The following is a 22,285-nucleotide window of genomic DNA, read 5'->3' on the forward strand; positions in this document are numbered from 1 at the left end:
CAGCAAAATTTATGCACTTCTACAGCTCTGAAGCAAGAGAAGCAGCTATATTTTTCTACCTTCTTTCATCTTCCTCCTCATTTCAGTTCTGGAAGTTAAGGTTTTGGAACCCAGTATTTGCCAGTTATCTGATGCTTCCAAGTAGTGAAACACATAAAAAAGAGGGGCAATACTCATGAGCTCTGCCTCTGCGCTGCCCTTTGGAAGATTAGTAAGAATACTAAGACCACTAGGATTAAGGACTGTGGCAATCACTTCACCCATAAGATGTCCTGTGGAAAGAAAAAAAAATAAAAAGATTTAAAAGAATGATCATAGAAGTGAATCCAAGGGCAGAACCTGATACCTATAAGCAATCATTCTATACGAGGTATTTAAAATTTTACATAAAAAGGTGATCTGCAAAGACTTTACTAAAAAGAAGCTAGGAATAAATTCAGACAAATGTAAACAAAGGATGTAAGACAAATCAAAGATAAACAGAACATATATACAGACACTACATATGTACTAAGAGTAATAGACTAAAAGCTTCAGTTCAATTTACCTTTTACACTGACACTTCTATCGATTTTTGTTTTAGGGACCAGATTTAGTGGTATTTTATAACGAAATTCTTGGCGTCTCTTGACTGAACCTATAATTGAAAAGGTTCAATATTGAATATATAACATACTGCAAAATCTAAATCAATAGAGGATTCAGATGTAATAGCCAGATTTAAAGATTTCAACTATTGAGAAGTCAGCAACAAATAAAACAACAATAACATGATAACTACAACTATCCCCAAATGTACGTACAAACAATATTGACTGTTGAAAAATTACAGATGCAAACACATTAATCTTTCTTTTGACATTATTGTTAAGAGAAAATCTAATCTTGACCTAAATTTTTCGGTTTCAGAGTCACCTCTGGTTAAAGGAGAAAATATGCTATTTTCATTACTAAAGCACCTGCTAATCAATTTTCAAGCACATTGAGAAAAGCTTAGTATTATGTTATATTAAAAGATACAAAAAGGTTACTTTAAAAAAAATCCACCTTTTTTGAAAGACTAGCTATTCTGAGATGGATTTGTCAATGAAAGGACAAGAAATCCTTGAAAGGGTCATATGAAGAATATATCAAGAAGGAAAAGCACCAATTTTTCATATTATGGAAAAACTGATCATCATAACTACATGAATCAAGAAAATGAAAAAGTAAAGAAAGAAGATGAAGACATATTCTCATACCATAAACACCCTGTGGATCCAAAGTGAAACCTGCATGAAGTTCTTTTTTAATGCCTTCTGGCTGTAATCATTAAGAGGAAAGAAGTAGAAAATGAAAACGCTTTTGTTTAATCACATACAGTAGCTGAAGCAACAGTTTAAAACCTTAGTATTTTTGTCCTCTACATCCTTCTGTGTAGTTGAGTTTTACTTTTGTAAACCAAAAACACTGTTGTTCTGCATCTATTTTATATCTAAGCTAGTAGTCTATCTCCCAAAATTTTTGAGAAAATTTAACAAAAGATTTAAATAAAAGCTTTGAAAAGTAAAAAATTACCAAAAAATATCTTTCAATGAAGTATGCTTAAGAACTTGAAAATCTGAACAAAGTGACTTAGAATACAATATCCTTCTTGCTTATTAAGTTAAATCTACATGCATCTTCCTGACAACTTTTATATGCAAAGTTTAAAAATGTACATATGCAAATACTTGGTCATGTATTTTTGCAGTGCATACAGTGAATTCAATGATACTACATGATATGTGTGAGTATGATAACATTAAAATAAATCAATATTTATATACTGATTTCATATATTTTGTACTTCTTGAGACTGAATCAATACGAAATTCAAAAACACTCTAAACATTTTAATTTTTTTTCTTACCATTACGCGTAATGTTTTAACTACAGTTTCACTGTTTCCATCTGTCAGCAGTGTGAAGTTGATAGTGTGAAGACCTAATTCCAAAGGAAGTATTCTGAACATAAATGGCGATGAAGAACTACCATCTAGATACTTAAAATTACAACCGCGTATCCTTGCTCCAGTAGTTGCAGAACCTCCGGAAGAACAGATTCCATCTCCAGCTGCTATTTTAACACAGAACTGAATAGTGGAAAGATTTTTAATGTTCAACTCCATGACAGGTACTGCACCAGAGAAATATTAAAGCCATTGAAATACTATACTGAACTTTTTTTTTTTTTAACCATAATACTTGTTTTCTGTTTACCATGAACAAGTGTTACTAGTGTTACTAACTGTGGAATTACTACTATTTGCATTAGAGACACACTAACAGATGTTCCTTAGCAACATCATGGAACCACAAATACCTTTGCAAACTTTTCAATAATTCTGTATTTCTGTTTAAATTCATTTCATTAAAAATAGTCCTTTTATGTAAAAACCCTAGACAAAGTAATCTGTTAGCTCTGGAGCAGGTTATTCCAAAAATCCCATTAATTATTTGACATTTTATCCTAACATTTGGAATAGAAAAATGTATTTTAACTTCTGTGAGGCAATTTGCTATGTAAGAGCATGACAACACTGTAATCAGAATGGCTGGAAATTAAATGAGTAATGACTGGATTTTATTGTTACATAGTTATGAAGAGCATATATAACACCTCCTGAAGGATTGGAGAAATCTGATACAGTGATGTGTTTATATTAGATACTAGCAGAGGAAATGCTTTTTCAGTTTATTTTGTTACTATTTCAACAGAACTCACAAAGGCCACAAATTACCTTAATTGCAGAAGCTCTGTGGTTATAAACTGATCCTTTTAACTCAATTTGTTCTCCTCGCACCACAGAATAAGGAACATAAATGTTAAGGAAGATGTCTTTTACAACTTGCACTTCCAGTGGTGCAGTAACACATATACCTAAGAAAATTAAACACAAAAACACACTATTTTATCCACCCTTCTGATAAACCACATCCTTGCCACCTTTACCGATGACTTACGATTTTTCAAAATGTACTTTGAACATGTCCAGCTTTTTCAAAAGTGACCGGCTCTTGCTTCCCATTCTTCTCACGTATGTTTTCGTTTACAAACTCACTTTCACATACATTTCTTTTGCATACTTGCTGACACGGCAGTCCTTTGGGCTTCTACCCTTTCTCAAAGCTAGAAGCAAACCTTCTGTCTGGACTACCATATCTATCGGAAAATCTGCTTCTTCCTTTCCTCAAGTCCCTGAGCTATTGATAACTGGACAGCACAGTTGTGCCAAGGAAGTCACTGACTATTTGTGATGTTATTCTTCCTTTGTCATTTATCATGGGCCACTGACAAATACAAGATACTATGTTAGACAGACCTTTGTCTTGCCCTGCCGTTTTTATGTTCATAGCAAGAAAGGCAATAATTACCGTTCCTTAAACTACACATTTTGATGTTTTCTTTTCCTTTTTAAAAACCAGAAAATGAACGTTAAAGAACATATGTGGCAACTAAAATGAGAGTCTCTACAAAATCCAAACAGAAAAGCTATGTAATTATTTGGCTAAAACCTAATTAGGTTGCAGTACCTACCTTTATCAGAAATGCCAACACCTTGCACTTCCCAGGTAGTCAGTGAATCAGGCAGAGTGATAGACAGAGACTTTGATCTGCAATTAGAAGTGTTATTCTTTTACATTTAACACATTTATACATTATTATTAGCCATTTGTTAACAACAGCTAATCAACATAAAACCTATCTGCCCAAAGCAACTCCTGTATCTAAGACAGAGTCAGATAGGACAAGAAATGAGAACATACTTAGGGAACACAGGGGTTTTGTTTGAATAAGCTTGTTTTTATCTGACTTGAAAGAAGCTGGTGTTTAGCAAAGTTGAAAGTGAAAGGAAAAGTGATTCAACCATGTGGGCACCAGACAGTATATCCTGCATTTAGAACAACATGACAGGAACAATGCGTTCATATAAAACTGCAATTTAGTACACATCTAGGGTATGACTAGTTACTCGGGTTATGTCAAAATTTTAGCATTTACTTTCTAATAAGCTGATGATTAAGTCAAATGTTAGTAATTTCTTTGAGAAAAGTAGTACCTAGAAGAAACTTGGTGAACTTCCCATAACCAGCTTTCAGGAAAATAGCTACGAACTTCTGCTTCATCCAGTTCCAAGATAGCCTCAAAATCTGTAGACGATGTATAAATCAAGTAAACAAACAAACAAACAAAACCCTTGCCAACAGCCTTCCACCAAAGGCCTGAAAATCATTGTATTTTCCTTTTGTGTTACTGTAACTCTATTTGCCTCAAGTTAGTTCTGATACAAGAAAAAATTATACCTGAATAACCTCATCAAAAGTTTATTTATTCTACCTCAACTATTTATAAATGTGGATACCTGTCCAATACTCAGACAAACAAACCTGTTAACAAGCAATTATAAGGAGAGAATGGGAGACAGAAAATTTCACACTCCCACTGATCTTTCCTGAGGTGTTACCCATTGGCTGTTTTAGGCCTGGGCAAATGATTCCAGTTGAGCATTCAAGTTTAGCATTACCTTCACAGGCAACAATACTCCCATTTTGCATGGCTGCCTGTTCTAAACATGGATGAATAGAATACAGCTCTCCAATACAGTCCTAACAGAATAAAGAATTGCCCTCCTACCCCTCTTTAGGGGTATACAACCAAGGTGTATGGAGACTACAGTATCTGCTCGAATAACCCTCTCTGGTAATTGGAGAGAGTTAATAGATTAACAAAGCTATCGCCTCTATATTTATCCATAATCTATTAAAAATATTTCACCACATATCCACACAACAGTCAAAGCTCTTGTACTTACGCATTCTTGCCAATATTAGCAGCTTATTAGGCTCTTCTTCCCGCAGTCTGTTGGCAAATTCACAGCAATCCCTGAATGCTGAAATGCACTTTTCATTACTCCGAATTCGCCGAGCTCTATCACTGCAAGTCTCACTGACTGGATATGCTTTTACTCCAGCCATACAGCAGTTTTTAATCGCTTCATATTTATATTTGGATGCTGAAATAACAATAAATAAAAAAATCCCTTCCTTGAGATGATGTTTTTATTTTCAAATGCATTTTAACTTGTTATACTAAATGTGTTTTTAAAACTTGCAAAATTTCGATGAAGGTATAGATTCAAGGTTGAGCATAAACATGTAAATGTTTAAATGTTAGAGACACACACTTATCACTACAATACTGAATTTAAAATATAAATTAAAGAAGTTTTATTACACTAAGATTTAACAGACAGAAGGTCTTCTGTCAGGCTTGGTTACTGACAGGTGGTCACTTGGAAAGACTACCATATGGTAGTACTGTGAGTTTTCAGAATATGTCCTTTCCGAGTAGGAAAAAGAAATCTTACAGATATGCTATATTTTCAATGGGTACTTAATCTTATAGATTTCAAAGTGTGCATATGGATGAGGAGCTTTATAAATGGGGTCCTCTAAATTATCATCTTCCATATTTGTCCATCTTTCCACTACACTAAGTGGATAACAACAATCAAAAGTACTATGCAAACTTTCAGATTCTTGATTTCTAATAGACATGAACTTTTTTTCATAATTAAATACTTTCATAATTAAATATTTTAAAATAATTTTTTAAACACCTTCCTTGAGTATTCGCTCCTTGAAGTCAGACCGTTTGGTTCTTACAATTTCATTGCAAGTTTCACCTGTTTAAAAAAAAAATCACAAAAACTATGAAAGACAGGATGTTTTTGGTAATAACACAGCCCACTTCAATCCAAAAAATCAAATTGCAGATTTGGTAGAGATTTAAAATCTATTATTTGAATTACAAAAAAAAAAAAGAAAAAAAATAATTTAAATTACAGAAAATGACACACAAACTACAATGCTTTCCTCCCTCAAAATTGTATTTCTTAGTATATACATGCTCTGCTAATTTTATTAAGTTCCAATATAATAACTGTGAGTCATAATAGAAAATTTCAAGAGAGAAAATCCACAGTTTCATGTTTAAAACTAAGAAATATACCTGCTTCATTTGAATCATCAGCATTTGCATTAGTTAAAAATGTAAGCCCAGCCATTCGGAATACATCAACATTATTCCGTCCTCCTCCAGCACCACATCCAAGGTCACTCTTTTCCAAATCTTGTATTACCTGAGGAATAAGCGTATCAGCAGCTAACTAAAATGTGGAGAATATCATACATATCATATGACAGATAAGAGAATTATACATGCAGAAAGGCCACTTTAGTCTAGAAGATGTCTTCACAACACACTGAAGAGTACCATTTCACGATATTTGAACTAATTCAAGCACCAGAACCAACAAAATCATGCTCCTGTAGCACACGTCTGAGCTAACAAGTTATGTAGAACTGAGGCAGAATGCTTCACTAACGTGTTTTTAACAGTTCTGATACTCCATCTATCTTGTTGAAAACCAAATCAAGTATTTTTACCCAGCATTCAACAGTACTAGAAAACAGATTCAAATAATTCAAGGTTGGTGCAAAAGTATTCTCCTATTCATCTTCTGCCTATCTTGTATCTGACTGTTCTGAGGTATTAAAGAACTGCCATGTTTTATCACAGGAATGGAATTATCTCAGTGACAGATGATATGCATGTTTACTTACATACACACATATCTAGAATTCTACAAGGATTGAAAACCTCTATAATCCAACAAACATAATAGCATCTGCCATATTATCCTAACAGTATGCCCTAAAAAAACAGAACCTAAAAAGATTTTAGGAAGAACTACAAGGGAGAATGTGGTCTCCATGCCTCTTGGACCACAGAGCTCTCTCACATTGCAGCCTATTTTTGTCCAAGTCTGAAGATTTATGTTGACACGGTTCAGATTGGGCTTTAAAACCATCATTTACTTTTACTGGAAATCAAAACATAGTAAATGAATTCTTTTTATAATTTAGAACCCACACATTTTATTTTGGGTTGAATTGTTCTTCTGTGTATTTTCAAGTTTATTGAAGGCATAAACCATAACAGCGATCTGAATATGAATCTGAAACAAACAGCAACTTATTTTTCTTTTTTGGCTACTACTTAACTTTTTCCATTGCTCTCCTTCCTCTTCCAATAACTCCATATACTGCCTTGTCAATAGATGACAAAGCAACAAAGGAACTGAACTGTGTTTTCATGTAAAGCGATAAGACTTCTGCTGGTCTGTGTGTCTTTTTGCTTGGTAGCACCTTAATCTATAAATCAAAAACAAACGTTAGTAATTTTAAAAGTACATTGGCTCAAAATAAATGCATCTGGAGGCTGACACTTTATTATGTTAAGGAACTGTTAAAGAACTCGTGTAATACCAAGTTAAAACCTGACCATAAAATGAATGCACACCCACAAATGTCAGTGCCTATTTTACTACTCACATCAAGACTATTCCCACACTTCTGTTCCACATTCAGCCAGACTGAATCAGCTACTAACTCAGCAGTTTCTTCTCCCATGACGATGTAGTAAACAACAAGACGTGCTGAAGGAACCATTTCTTGGGTTATCTGAAAACTTAGGTGTTCATATTCCAAATCTTTAATTCTTTTCTGAGTTCCAAAGCTTACTATCTTCCCTTTTGACATGATCTATAGTAGAAAGATGATGGAGAATAAAGAAGTCAAATTTTATATTGAATGTCTCACACATGTAAAAATTATTTTGCATTTAGGTATAATCCACCACACACAGAAATGCATTTGGCACTGGTGTGACTAGTTCGAGGGAAGGTAGTTCCCTCCCTGTAAAAAGAACTGCTGTCTCTGTGCATCTTTGTCTTCTTTTCCTTAGATGATTCAGCTCCTGAAACAGCTCTCAGATTGGCACTACTTCTTAACTCCAGTCTACATTGGGTGAGAATTCAAAACAATATAGCCTTAATATATGATTTAAACATGAGACTGGTAACAAATTATAACTACAGAACGGACACATTTTATAGGCAAAGGCAGAGTACATATTCTGAGCAGTTTTCTGAGCAGCACGTATTCTGGTGTTAATGATAGATCCTGACTGCTGAGGTTCTTCATTAAGGATCATATCTCAAATCACAACTCAAGATTTCATGTGGAAACATCAGTTACTTACCAAATAGCTGTAGTGATGTATTTTATGAATATACCGACTATGTGGATATACGTTAATATTGATGAAATCCCCTACTTGAAGTATTTTGTGGTTTGAAGCCCAGTCAATATATAGATAACTCCGACTTAATGATGAATAAGCTCTTGCTTCATAGGTTTTGGTTGCTTGGTTTTCATCTGAAAGATGTGGATCAACAGTTTTTACCTGAAAAGATAATAATATGTCCAAAAATTTTTGTAGCAAAGGAGGAAACAAAAGCTGCATGTCCTGACTTCTGAATAGTTTAAGTATGAAGTTATACTTCAGAAAATAAATAATCACAGTAATAAGCCAACTCAAGACTTTCCTGTTTTCTTTAATAAAAAGATTTATAAATACCAAGTCAAATTAAAATGGCGGTATAGAAGCATGTCCATAAATAAGCAGATCAGAAAAGGTCAATAATATGCCTTCCTGTCTAACAAGAGAATCACTCTCAGAGATTTGTTCTCTCATAATTCATTCAGATGTTTTATTTAATAACTATTATTAAATAAATATATGACAAATTGGGATATTTTGTTTCAGAATACATCCAAATACAACTTAATATAGAAGTAATGTTTCATTATAGCACTTAGGTTTCATAACTGATCGTTGGTAACAATCTCTAAGTTTATAAACTACTAACTTTTAAGAACAAAGTCTTACCACAGGTGCTGTACACTGGCAAAAGTACAGAATTAAATCTTCTAAGAAATCAGTTAATGGGAGAATTTAACTCACTTGAAACTCCAGTAGCGTGCTATCAGATGGGATATTAATAACAAATAAAGCAGTTCCATCATTCATGCTTGTTTTTCTTCTCCCAGATTCTGAACCCTCTGATATCAACTCAGTCTCATCCATTTGCTCACTAAATGATTTTGCAGTGAGAGTTACAGGGATGTTTCCAACAAAGTGATCTACTGTATCTTTCACCTGCACCTATTCATTAGAAGAGATAACATTTCTTATATGAACAACAACATTTTTCAAGCAGAAAACAAGCTGCTAACCTTCTACAGTAGCAAATGAAAAAAAATGTAAACAGTCAAAGGAAATTAAGTGTGTGTTAAGACCTACAGATATTGACAAACAGTAAGGCTTCTGCATTATGGATTTTACGTTGTAACGTGCAACAATACTTCTTTTAACTAACCTTTACGAAGAATGGAAGTCCAGGCTTTATAAAGAGAGGAGTAGCAATCAAGTTTAATTTGTAAGGAGATACAGCGTATCTGACTCCAGTAAATTCCACTTCACCACTGAGGCCACCTAAAAAATATGCCGCTTTTAATAATCACATTCTAGGGCACTTGCCTTCAAAGGGCAGCACAATCTGTCTCTAATGGTGAAGTCCTTTCACCTAAAAATTAAACACTTAACACTGTGAAAACAAATAGCAATTAAAAAAAAAAAAAGTTTAACCCCATTTTTACACTGATGGACAGGCTGTTCTTTATAAGCTTTTGGCTGAAGGATTTCTGAGTACTGAAGAAAGTCTGATACTAACAAAGTTAGCTGTATAGTTTTGTTTTGTTTGTTTGTTCTGTTTACATTTGCAGATGTGTTCAAAGAAATCACTTGAAAGCAACTTACCCATAGATTCCATCACTGATGCTGCAATATATAAATATGACCCATCCAATTCTTCTAGACTCTGAAATCCTAAATAACTCACTTCTTTCTTACTGTTAAAACTGATTTCAGCAACACCATTTTCAAGCTGGAAATTAAATAAAAATTATTCCTTTACAGTCAATAACTTAGAAATAATATACGGTAAACTATGAGTAAATTCTTTTCAGCATGTTTCTGCTCTGTCTGTTTTCAGAGGAAATCAAAGATGGAGACGTTTTAATGTAGAATTTCATGATTAAGAATTCTTTTTTTACCTATATAATTATTAGTAATTAATCAATCGATAGTACATGCTATGAAGTCTGCATGCAGGCCAAACAAGAGGTAGGTGGTTCTTAGATGATCTTTAAGGTCCCTTCCAACCCAAACCATTCTATGATTCTATGACTAACACAGATATATCTCTGCTCATTCAGGAAAGATAATGTCTTTTATCATTCTGCAATGAATAAAACAAAAAGACCAGACTAGATGAGGGAAGGAGAACTGGTGGAGAACAGTTTAACCAAAATACATCGATATAATTTTGATTTGTCTGTCTCCAATCCTGATTTGGTATTATTACATTGATCCTATATTTGATTTCTTTTTGTTTATTCTATAAATAGATAGCAAAAATGGTATTTCATAGAAATTTCAAACACAGTTTACTCAAGGAAACAACTGAACGAGACTGAAGTTCCGTTCTGTCTGAGATGCTGCCTCTGAGTTTCATTGTAAAGTACGTTTCTATGCCCCTGGTGACAGGATTACAAAGGAAAAGTTGACACTCAATAGATGTCGATCCAAATGGAGTTGGAAGACATTCTCCCCAGCTTGAATGGAATTAGATCAGTCCTGAACTAAGCAATTTAGGCTTGTTTTTTCTTACCCTAGTTACATGCATTGCACGAGGCATCATTCTTTTTCCAGTTCCTTCAATTATTCCAAAACGAAGAAAAACATCAGCACTTGGAAGCCTTTTATTATAAAAATAGCTGAGAATAAAACAATGATAGAAATGTTTTTAAAATCGTAATGGCTGCAACAAAGCATTCATTTTTGAGAAGAGTCATTTCCTAAGCAAGAAATAGAAAGCAAATGCCTATGTATCTTTACAAACACTTCTGTTGAAAAATAATCACTCTGTGAGAATTTTAAAAAGGTTCACTTAGCTCTCTCACATAGCAGAAATGATTGTGATGACAGGGCTCCCTGAGAAAGTAAAAGAGGAAGCTTCTCAACACGGGACAATCATTCTTAAGGAAAAGATGAGACACACATCTAGAAATCAAAGCCTAATTTCCTTACCTGGCTGTCACAGCAATCCTGAAGTTCTCAAATTTATCAGAACTAATAAAGTTACGTTCTGGCTGTATGACGATGGAAAAGCTTGGCAGTGCTGAAAAAATGAGTAGAAAATTAAGCCACTTTGATGTGTTTTTAAACACACAGATTCTCAGAACCACAGATACTCAGATATGTCACAGATACATACACAGATATGTCACTGTATATGCATCAAAGAATCACGTTTTAAGTGATTTGAATTATGTCACAGCCCAAAGATAAAGCTGTCAGCTTGTCCGCAATGAAGCACAAGTTATAAAGCCCTAAGTTAACAGCTGCTGCCCTGGCTCCACATTTTGCACCAGTGCAACTGCGTCAAGATTACTCAGGATACTGAAGAATAACTCTATAGGCAAGTTGCATTAATACAATCTTATACTGATATGACACATTAGCTTGAACTGATATTGCCACTTGGCACTATGCTGCATCCCATTGCTGTATAAGTAGGCCAACATTACTTCAAGCATTTCTGTGTTTTGTTCCTCTGTGTTGTATAGCTGACCTACATGAATTTCATGCAATAAAGGTGTGTAAAATCAAGATTCACATGTACATGAACACCTTACCATATTCCTTAACTTCAAATTTTGCAACAGCAGAGGTTATGAAATTCTTTTTGTACTTGGCTTCAATCTTCCAAATTCCATACCTACAATATCAACAATCAAACATTATTTTTTAAAATGAAAATTAATATCAAAAGTGAAAATATTAATGTTAATAATTAGAAAAATTGGGCACTGATTTTTTTGCACATGTACAATACCTATTTCAGAAGATTCTGCTACTTTGATATTTTGAATAAAATTACTTGAAACTTATTTTGAAGGATTGATACATATTTGAAAAGAATATGCCATTATTTATGTTCTGACTACTGTCAGATTTTTTTTGTCATACAGTTACAAAAAGCAGAGACATATTTTGAAGACTGCAAATGTAACTGGAGTCATTAAAGCACTATTTGCTACCATCTTCCACTTGCCAATTATCACCCCTGAGATTAGACAAATGCCTATATGTGGCTCTCCAGCTCTGTTTCAGTGTAGTCAGTATGATTACTGTGCATCACCTATCTGATTTACCATAATTTGGATGATTTTTTCCTGCAACTAGAAGCACTCAAAAGGCATGTGTTTCATTTCAAATTGCTTTACTTAAGCGCCAAAAGTTTAGGTGCAGATCATATTTAACTGCGTCTATCTTCCTGTTTTACCATTCAAAGAAACTTCATAGAATCGTACGATGGCTTGAGTTGGAAGGGACTTTTAAACATCATTTGTTCCAACCCCTCTGCCATGGGCAGGGAACACCTTCAACTAGAGTGGGTTGCTCAAGGTCCCATTCAACCTGACCTTGAACGCTTCCAGGGCATCCACAACTTCTCTGGGCAACCTATTCCAGCCTCTAACCAGCCTTACAATAAAGAATTTCTTCTAACGAAATCTACTCCCTTTCAGTTTAAAACCGTTACTTCTTGTCCTATCACTATGTGCTGGTAAAGAGTCTCTTCCCATCTTTCTTGTAGGCCACTTTTATGTATTAGAAGGCTCCCGAGTCTTCCCTTCTCTAGGCTAAACAAACAAACCTCTCTCAGCCTTTCTCCATAGGAGGGGTGCTCCAGCTCTCTGATAATCTTTGTGGCCCTCCACTGGACCTGCTCGAAAAGGTCCATGTCTGTCTTGTGCTGAGAGCCCCAGAGCTGGGTGCAGTACTCCACGTGGGGTCTTACAAGGGCAGAGGAGAGGAGGAGAATCACCTCTGTCAACCTCCCAGCCACACTTCTTTTGATGCAGCCCAGGATACGACTGGCTTTCTGGGCTGCAAGCGCACATTGCCAGCTCATGTCAAGCTTTTCATCCACCAGTACCCCAAGTCCTTCCCTGCAGGGCAGTTGAGGAAAATGCTCCAGAGGGCTCATGCAGACTTCTGTTAGGGTCCTTCTCTCTCTGACTAGAGTACTGAGGCCCAACCGCAATTTACACTAAATAATTCACAGAAAAACAGTCCCTACAATATTTTGACTTTATATTACCACGATAAAAATGATGCAAGTCTACAGTTAACAGAATCTCAATTTCAAAAGGGATACAAAATTAATTTTTACATGGACTGAAATTATTGCTGATTTCCTAATGGAAAGTAAATTTGACAGAAAACATTTTTTCAAGTGCCTGCTAAGCATCCTTCTGCCAACTCGGTGTATCTTCAGCACCCTCTCAAGACTAAAGGGAGAACTGTAGAGGCACGTATATTGCACACTGGAAAAATGATGGTGATCTGTATGAATATATGTATGAAATACAAACAATTCCCTTCATTGAAATCAATGTTTTTGACAGTTTTCCTATCTCTACAATAGAAAATTTATTTTTATTATTTTTTAATTGAGCATGACAAACCCACCACCAACTGCTCTCTTATCTCAGTTTTATCACCAGTGTTTTCACTTATTGCATCTCCTCACTTTCTCTCATTACAGTGAGGATATTCCATATGTTTGAGAATACATGCAGTAAGCTTCCCATTTCACTTTAGGAGACAAATGTTCATTTGGAAGTTAGCTAAAAAGAAGAACACTTTGTCATAAGTTCTTTATCTATACCATTGTTATAAATTATGTGAAATGATAGAAATCTCCAAGTTTTAAGTCATGGGCACTCTGTGTATCAGCAAAAGACACTCTGATAGTCTTTTGAAAAAAGAAAAGGCAGTATTATGCTAATAATTCTCAAAGAACATTAATTATACCTACTTAGGATTAGGAGGAATCTTGAAGTCAGGAAAAGAAACTATTCCAGTAAAGTCTTTTTCTTCTATGATATCCACTTTTACTCCATCGGGATCCTTTGAAAAATAACAGAAAAGAATCAGCAGTTAGATCATTCTTATTAAAAGAAAAATCTTCTTTCAGTTATTTTAGTGGGACCCTGCCCATAATGTACATTTCTAAGAGTTTTGTCGATTTCACAGCACCAAAATGCAAACATTTTACAAAGGAATTCAGGCTCTGAAATCCTGACAAAACATTTTACTGAGTTTCCAACAATTAAAAGTTGTTACTACACAATACTTAATATTGCTAGAAGGTTACTCTAATAACAATAATAACTATTGTTATGGTTAAAAAAACATAGCACAGGAGCTACTGATTATTTTTTCTATCTTAAAAGAAATAAACAACAATATGAAAACCATATATTATCAAAATTTTCTCACAAATCCTTTCCCTAGATATTAAGGATAATTCATAGTTTTTCTTTTTCCATTCTGTAACAACTTCACATCAAGGACTTGAAAAGATCTAAGTGTGCAGTCTGTTTTAGATCTTTTAAAAGATGTCTGGCTACCTGCAAAAAAAATTCTAACGTTTTTATTATTGCAAAAATACTTACTTAACAATTTTATTATATATCCATTGCAATGCTGATTTACTACATAAGAAGGTTTATTGCTTTTGTGACCCACACAATCTTAAATTTAAATTCAGTAACAACATACCACAAATGTTAGGACAGTTTCTCGCCGAGCTGGCTGCAGATCTTCATTCAGAGAGTAAACTCTGACTTTCACTGTAAGAAACATTACAATAAATCTCAAAGTCATACTGTTATCAATGTTAAAACAAACAAACAAAAAACATAAAACTTTTTTTCTCTACTAATTTGTTTAGTATTTATAGAACGATTTTGACCTTTTGTCAGTATGCTATCCAAACAATATTTATTCATGCTAGCAACAACAGATCCTGCACCAACACTTTTTCATCTTTTCTGCACTCAAATCACAGTGCAAGGCTATTTCTTACAATCACAATACCAACAGATCACTTTTGTAGCAAATAAGCTCAACCTACACAGAACCAACGATTCAGTTGTCACTATTTCTTGACAATTTTTTTTAATACATATTCCCTGTACAATTTTTCCAGTGTTTGTGCCACAGATTAATCATGTAAGGTGTAGAGGGCAGGGATTCAGAGGAGAGGATATTGGGAGAAACGATTAATTTCTACAGTATGATCAAATATTTCAAAATATTATTTTGACGATTAAGAAAATAAATAGTGACTGATAATAATACACTATGAACAAGAGCTTAAAGTACATTTAAATCCTCGTTCCCTGTCAATGTCATCAGCTCGTAAAAACTAAGTAAAAACTAAGAGAAATAAACATTATTCACCTGACTGATCGGGAGTATAAACTGGTTTGTCTGTGTGAATAAAAAGAAAGCCATTCTCATAGGAAACAGGAATTTTTTTCAATCTGGTAAAATGTGGGGAAACAGCTTCCAAATACACATACTTGACTGAATCTGCTGTTCTTGCTAAATCTGTTGGTTGAAGCTGGAGGAGATGAGATACTGTTAAAGAATATTAAAATATTTTTCAAGTATTTTTTCTACAGCATTTCTTGTTGAGAATGGGTTCTGAATAGCAATTAATATTCTGTTGTTAATTATTATTAAACAAAAACATCAACACCCACAGAAAGGGCTTATTCTTGCTTACATCATTGATAACAGTCTGAAATATTAGACTACAAAGAAGTATTTTCAATTTTGTATTTATTTCAAGAACTGAAATAGCGCAGTTAAAACACAAGTTATGAAGTTATGAAAGTATAATTTACCAGATTTCCATTTATATACATAGCGAATCTCAGCCACAGCAATGTTGCTGTTGTGGTTGATAGTTTGGTGAAATAGCTTGAGCTTCAGTTCAGTTGCCATTTTGGCTTACTCTGAACACTCATTTGAGGTATATCTTGTCCACACTGAACACTTCTCCATCCCTTCCTTTTTGTTTTTGGAATGTTATGCAAACAAGATAATGTTTCTAAAATAATATGATCTTATGTTTAGCTTTGACGACACTCCTTTACACTCATTTTATCCAATATAATTTCAATTTCAGACAAACTAAAATGAAATAAACTACGCACAGCAAACTGACAAGTCAGGGCCCTAGGCTTTTCCTCCAAGTTTAAGCAACTGTAAGCTTACCACAATCTTGTTTTTTTAACACTAACGACTAAATGCAACAATAAAAACATGACAAGAAAAGTCCAAATTCCTTACTGTTAAAGTTACGGCATCTTGAAATTTGTTGGCTGGAGTTAAAGAAATGCTGCCAGACGAATAAGAAACAAGCTTATCTGGAAAGCTTCTTAAGGCAACGTTGACTGCAAATTCCTTCTCATAACCAAAAGCTTGAACTACGACTTTCTCAGATGTCCCAACTCGGAAAATCTTTGATGCTGTAAGGACATAGCTGTATACGAAATATGAAATAATAAAAGGGTATTGGAACTATACTTTTGTATTTCTTACTTACATTTGTAATTCATTTATGTAGACACTGGTAAAGCAAACGAGCTAAAGATCAGGCAAAGTTATTCTAATACAGTAGTTAAAACCAGCATAGCCCCAGTTAGAATCATTTTTATGAAAACTGTAATGTAATGTTACCAAATAACAGCTTAGGCAATATATACGGATTTGATTCTGCAGACACAGAAAAGCATGCCTACTATGACAGGATATTTATGTAAAAATAATTACTTATTTTGCCAAATGAACACCCAAAATGCTAATGCTTCAAGTAGCATACTTGTATAGTTTTCCTACCAGCAACGTTCTTACCGAAATGAAAGGGCAACTTACAATAAAAACAAATGTGAGTAAATTTTTGTAGGATTACCCTAATTTCTTCATTGCTTTATAAACTGAAGTATGCATTATTCCACAAAACCACAAACCAGGCTTTAATACCTGAACATATATTATACCTAATGTAAATATATATATATATGAAGTGCTGCTGCACATTCAATATACGTGCACCTTTTTCTGAAATGGTAATAGCACCTAGATCGATTGCTATAAATAAGAGCTTTTATGAAACCCACAGCATAGTATGTCTTCAGGCACTATAGAAAAGGTATCAAGCACCAAGCTTTACTTAACTTTTTTGCACATTTATCTTTTCATTATGTCCAGAATTTATGGAACATACTGAGTTGATTCTACCCTTTTCTTTGGCAGCAAATAGAGTAATTCCAGAAGCAGCAGTTCTTTTTCTAAGATTAGTCCACATACATTAGTAAGAATTTTGCTTGTGAAGACACATCAGTTTGAATAGTGTCTTCTGCACTGGCTCTACTGAAATCCGGTGTCTATTCACTTAAAATAGCAGTCAACTATCAAGTATCATTTCCAGTAAATACTATATTTGTTTTACTTACGTTTTATCTTGACTAAAAGTTGTTCCAGAAAATAACAAAATAAAACAAAATATTAAAATAGCCATAGCATCACAACTAACACACCAACAATGCTAACAAATCTGGATTAAACTCTATCTGGCTTCTGCTGTAGATGAACAGAAATACCACCAATATGTATCACCCACAGTTAATAATTAATTGCAGATCTTGTTTTACTAAAATGTTATTGCCCCTTCCAAATTCTTTAACTCTCAAAGAACCCAGAACAGCTAAACTTAGGATTTCATTTTTTTTTAAATATATGGAGCAATTCTGTCAATCCTAACATTCTCCCTGTTAGATAGCCACATAAAACTTTTCAGAGGAAGCAAAACAAAACCACAAAAAATCAGATTCAGCTAGTACTTCAGAAAATATTTTTTATTTAAATCCATGATATGATTTTAAATTTGCTTCTGAAGAAAAAAGCATTTCAATTATATTGACCAGACTGTTCTGATATTTTTAGATCAGAAGTTTCCTTTTTTTGTTTTGTTTTGAAATAATTCTTTGCTTGCAATTTTTTATTTATTTTTTATTTTTTTTAGCTATCTGTATTCCTGATTATGCCAGCTTTCTGAGTACCTACACTAGAATATGAAAATATTAGGGCACAATACACTCAGAACATGTACTATTGTAAATAGCATTTGCAAAAAGAAACTAATAAAAACTCTGCATACTTGGTATTTAAGCATAGGATCTAAGCAAACAGGATTATAGAAAGTTAAACTAAAGTTGTGTAAGACTTCTCAAGCTTAAATAAACACTGGAGTCAGCCTTTACGGGAAAACTATTTACAAAACTATTTCTGATCAATATAAAATTCAATTACAAGAAGACCAATAGTGCCTTCAGAAACTAAAGTTACAAATGACAAGGGAAGCAACAAAGTATAAAATAATAAAGTATATTAATATTAAAATAAAATAATAATAAAATATAAAATATAATGATTGTTATTAAAAAAAACACGTCCAAATACCTATCAATACAAAACCACAAGAATGTTCATGTGGGTGATATGTAAATAAAAAGGAGTAACCAGTAAAGAATGTTGGAAAACACTTTAAAGGTCTAACAATATTCTGGATGCTTTTCAACTTGTATTGGTTATAAACTCTAATAGTTATGTCTTCCTTACATTCTTTGTCAGATTTGGTTTACTGTTTTTTCTACTTGCTGCACATTTCACACCTAGAAAGTGGGCAGACTCCAAACACACACGTAACATCAAACTGTTAAAAAGGCTTTATTTAAATATTGCTGTGAAAACACTGTTATATTTAGGCCTACTCCACTGAGTTCTGGAGTTAAAACCCATGCAAGGACAATTTTACGTGTGTAGGCTAAAATGTGATACACGCAGACATATAAAGCACGAACAAAAAAAATCCCCAACAGGTTGTTATATATAGGGTCACTGGGGCTTCAGTCAGGACAAAACCCCTCAGCAACCCCCTCAGCAGTGGGCACAGCCTGAGGCGAGCCGCCCGTTGGCCCCGCGGCGGGAACGGGGCAGCGCACGCGCCTGAGGGCACCCCGCGGGCGGGAAAGCGGCGGGCGGGGACAGGGGCGCGGAGGGGCGTGGCTCCGAGAGGTCCCGCCCCCGAGCCCGGTCGCCCGTCGGCGGCCAGCGACCAAACAAAATGGCGTCGGGTCGGCCTCCGGTGCCGGGTCCTTAAAGGAGCCGCGTACCCGCGGGCGTGGCGGCCGGGGGAGGGAGGCGAGGACCGCGCGGCGGAGGAAGGCAGGTGGCGGACGGGAGGGGGTCCTGGGGGCCGCCGCCCTCACGCGGGGGGCTGCGGGAGGCCGTGGGAGGCCACCCTGCCGGCCCCCGCCCCGGCGAGCGGCGAAGCGGCGTTACCATGTCAACGCAGGTAAGCACAGCGGCGGCCCGAGGGGATCGCCCTCAGCGGGCACCGCGTCCCTCTCGGCGTCCACCGTGCTCCCGGCCGCCTCGCTGCGGGCTGGGCGAGCGGCGCTGCCCCGGGCTGGCCGTCCTGTCAGCGGTGTGGCGGGTGCGCAGCGCCCAGCGCGGGGCTGGCGGCACCCGGGCCCCTCGGGCTCCCCTCAGGGTGCACCGCTCGGCGCTCCCCCCCCCCCCCCCCCCCCCCCGCCCTTTAGAGCACGGGAGGTTTGTCGGGGTTTTCGGTGCCAGAATACGTTTTTTCTCTGTAAAATCTAAGCGTTAAGGTAACTGGCTGCTTTTCTTTAAAACATGACGACGCTTTCCATGGTAGCTTTTCACTTGCTCACCGCCGTCTTACGCCTCTTCTGCCCCTTCAAATCTCACTTTCCCGGCCCTGAATGAGTTGTGTCTCTACATGCTGGCTTACAAGAGAGTGGCTTTTACCTTCGTTCTTTTTTTGTCTTTAAAGATTCATTGAAAATTCCATTGTAATAATAATAAAAAAAAGCTTTCTCAACGTTAAGCTATATGAGTGAATACATTGTGTCTAAGTTCCCCTAAAAGCACGTGCTTTTATCTTAAAGAACATCTTAGAATGTGTTTTTGCTTACAGGGTCTCGGTTTTGGTAAAACCCCATCCCTTGGAGATGTTTACTACGAGGGCTTCCACACACACAATGAGTATGGCTCTTTCTGCGCTTACCCTTGGGGAAACCACATTCGTCATCAGTGGAAGCTGCCATTAACAATTCTCTGGAACTTCCCACTCAGTCACAGAATAATTTGTTGCAGCAAGGGGACACTGTGCCAGTGTTAGACAGATACTTATTTATTTATTTTTACTTCCTTTTTTTTTTTTTTCCCCTTTTGCTTGTAACTGCTCTTTTAGCTACAAAGTGGATGATTTCTAGCCTCCATAAAAGCACTTGGGATCCTCGTCCTGTCTTTCTGTCCTCTGCCAACTATGTTAGCCTGAGTTGTGAGTGTCTCCAGACTTTGCATAAGCCATAAATTACATGCCAAAGTTACCAAGATGAGCTGCAAAACAGAAAGCAGTTCAGCACAGTTCCTAGCGTTGTGCTTTAGAGTGGCATAAGTATACAGCTATAACATTCCTCCAGATATACGTTGGCCCATGAAAAATGGAACCTGTCACCCGCTGGAGAATTGGTTTAAATATATTTTTGGCACCCTATTATTGCTGGAAATATTTCTTATGCTAAAAAGACAATTTTTCAAATATCACCTCTGTGATGTCTCAAACTGTGTATCATCTAAAGCAATAAATTGTGCCATTAGGCACAGATACTTAAACAACAAGCACCTAAAATCCTTCAACAACATACTTCTTTAGCACCTTTGTTGGAAAGCAAACAATTAAGAGTTTTGGCTTATATAGAGAATTACATTTATTTTTTTCCTTACAGATATTGGTCATATGAGATTCTATATTTTTGGCAATGAAGAAAAGCTACATAAAAAAAGCATTATGTGGAAAAACACAGATGCCATCTTCTCGGACACCTAGTCCAATGTCTTCTGTTGGTTCAAGCACCAGATCACCATCTCCTCGTAGCCAACAGACATCTCCATCTGCTCACAAAAGCAGGGAGCAGAGGAATCAGCAACTTGATATTACAGCAAAAAATGTAGAAGCTGCTCTTGAAGATAAGTTTCATGAAGGTAATGTATAAAAAACTGCTGGTGTAAAAGTACACAATAAAACCACAAAAGGCCAATGTTCTGTCAACTCTGTGATTAAAGATCTATGATCTGCTGGAAAGAAATGTGAGAAATTTGCTTTCAACTCTTGGTACTCAAATGTGTAAATGATAGCAGTGAAAGCTGTATAGAATAATGCACCAGGGGAGATTACTAAAAAAGGGAGGAACATACTGTGCCTTTTTTGAAAGAATATACCCGCTTATGCTAACACGTCATTTCCTGTAAATGCATCTGGTGTGCTGTTTCTTCTCATCCCATATGGGGGAGAATGATTTTCAATGCCTTCCCTGTATTCAGGGTGAAGTAGAAGATGAATGTAAAGGTCACCAATTGTTTCACCACTGAAGGTAGTTTCTTTGTTTCATTTCAGATGAAAATGGTGTTAGTCCAGGAGTTAAGTACATTACAGAACCCCTCATAAAAGTCCTGTCAAAACAGGAAAATTTGGCATGTATAAGCTCACTCAATCTTTCATCCCCAAAGGATGGGGACAAGAAATTTAAGGTAAGTTATTGAAAATAACTGTTAATAAAACCAAAGTACATTTTGATATATTTGTGTATATATATATAAAAAATAACTGTTTATATCCACTTAAAAAAAGACCTTTGTATTCTAATTATATTAGCCTAGTTCTGTAGAAGCTTCTGTAAAAATAAAAAATATGTATATATAGAGAGAATGTCAATGGAGACTTGTGCAAAAGAAGAAACCATGGATCAATTTGAATAAAGTTGAGAACACTGTGTAAACTTCTTAATTTTTGGATTGTGCTGTTATTTTAGTCGGGGTTCTTTATAGCAAATTCCCTCTTGTGTAGATTGGTCTACTGCAAACTTAGAATCTAGTTTTACTCCTCCAACACTATGTAAGGCCGTTAGTTAAAAGAGGGTGCAACAATGAAAGTGATTAATAACGTTAGAAATAGTTTGCATTTTTTTAATGAATGTGTTTGGTAAAAATGGAAATCTGCCTTTCTCATTTAAAGAAATAAAGTGCAATGCTAAGTCACATGTTTTCTATTCTTTAGTATATAGAAAATTTGGAAAAGTGCTCTAAACTAGAGACACTAAATCTTAGCAACAACCAAATAGAGAAGATTGAAAAGTTGGATAAACTGTTGAAGTTGCGTGAGCTCAATTTGTCTTGCAACAAAATCAGGTAAGCAGAAACACTTAATCATTTAATCTCATCATATCTTACCAAAACTATTAAAGCTGTCATTCTCTTTTTGTTTAAATGAGATCTCTGAAGTGTG

At 35.5% G+C, this 22,285-nt stretch overlaps 2 protein-coding genes across 3 annotated transcripts in view; one reads left to right on the forward strand and one right to left on the reverse strand.

Annotated features, from left to right (window-relative positions):
* Positions 1-17,687, reverse strand: part of C5 (complement C5) — a 32,747-nt gene extending 15,060 nt beyond the window's left edge. Inside the window, exons 1-24 of the mRNA XM_040531214.1 lie at positions 17,370-17,687; positions 16,204-16,396; positions 15,307-15,469; positions 14,623-14,693; positions 13,877-13,968; positions 11,688-11,770; positions 11,080-11,170; positions 10,661-10,766; positions 9,748-9,874; positions 9,308-9,423; positions 8,893-9,093; positions 8,128-8,331; positions 7,419-7,628; positions 7,089-7,238; positions 6,034-6,163; positions 5,642-5,707; positions 4,835-5,035; positions 4,082-4,172; positions 3,559-3,635; positions 2,762-2,901; positions 1,892-2,113; positions 1,242-1,302; positions 548-637; positions 60-272 (exon numbers count right to left, since the gene is read on the reverse strand). Coding sequence (XP_040387148.1) covers positions 60-272; positions 548-637; positions 1,242-1,302; positions 1,892-2,113; positions 2,762-2,901; positions 3,559-3,635; positions 4,082-4,172; positions 4,835-5,035; positions 5,642-5,707; positions 6,034-6,163; positions 7,089-7,238; positions 7,419-7,628; positions 8,128-8,331; positions 8,893-9,093; positions 9,308-9,423; positions 9,748-9,874; positions 10,661-10,766; positions 11,080-11,170; positions 11,688-11,770; positions 13,877-13,968; positions 14,623-14,693; positions 15,307-15,469; positions 16,204-16,396; positions 17,370-17,434 — 3,163 coding nt within the window. The 5' untranslated portion in view covers positions 17,435-17,687. The remainder of the gene's footprint in view (positions 1-59; positions 273-547; positions 638-1,241; positions 1,303-1,891; positions 2,114-2,761; positions 2,902-3,558; positions 3,636-4,081; positions 4,173-4,834; positions 5,036-5,641; positions 5,708-6,033; positions 6,164-7,088; positions 7,239-7,418; positions 7,629-8,127; positions 8,332-8,892; positions 9,094-9,307; positions 9,424-9,747; positions 9,875-10,660; positions 10,767-11,079; positions 11,171-11,687; positions 11,771-13,876; positions 13,969-14,622; positions 14,694-15,306; positions 15,470-16,203; positions 16,397-17,369) is intronic.
* A 1,305-nt stretch (positions 17,688-18,992) lies between these two features.
* Positions 18,993-22,285, forward strand: part of CNTRL (centriolin) — a 33,633-nt gene continuing 30,340 nt past the window's right edge. For both annotated transcript variants that reach the window (XM_040531215.1, XM_040531216.1), the window contains exons 1-4: positions 18,993-19,270; positions 20,730-20,985; positions 21,398-21,531; positions 22,058-22,188. In XM_040531215.1, the coding sequence (XP_040387149.1) occupies positions 20,763-20,985; positions 21,398-21,531; positions 22,058-22,188 (488 nt within the window). In that variant the 5' untranslated portion in view covers positions 18,993-19,270; positions 20,730-20,762. The remainder of the gene's footprint in view (positions 19,271-20,729; positions 20,986-21,397; positions 21,532-22,057; positions 22,189-22,285) is intronic.

This window comes from Cygnus olor, chromosome 19, assembly GCF_009769625.2.
Source record: "Cygnus olor isolate bCygOlo1 chromosome 19, bCygOlo1.pri.v2, whole genome shotgun sequence".
NCBI classification, from domain to species: Eukaryota; Metazoa; Chordata; class Aves; order Anseriformes; family Anatidae; genus Cygnus; species Cygnus olor.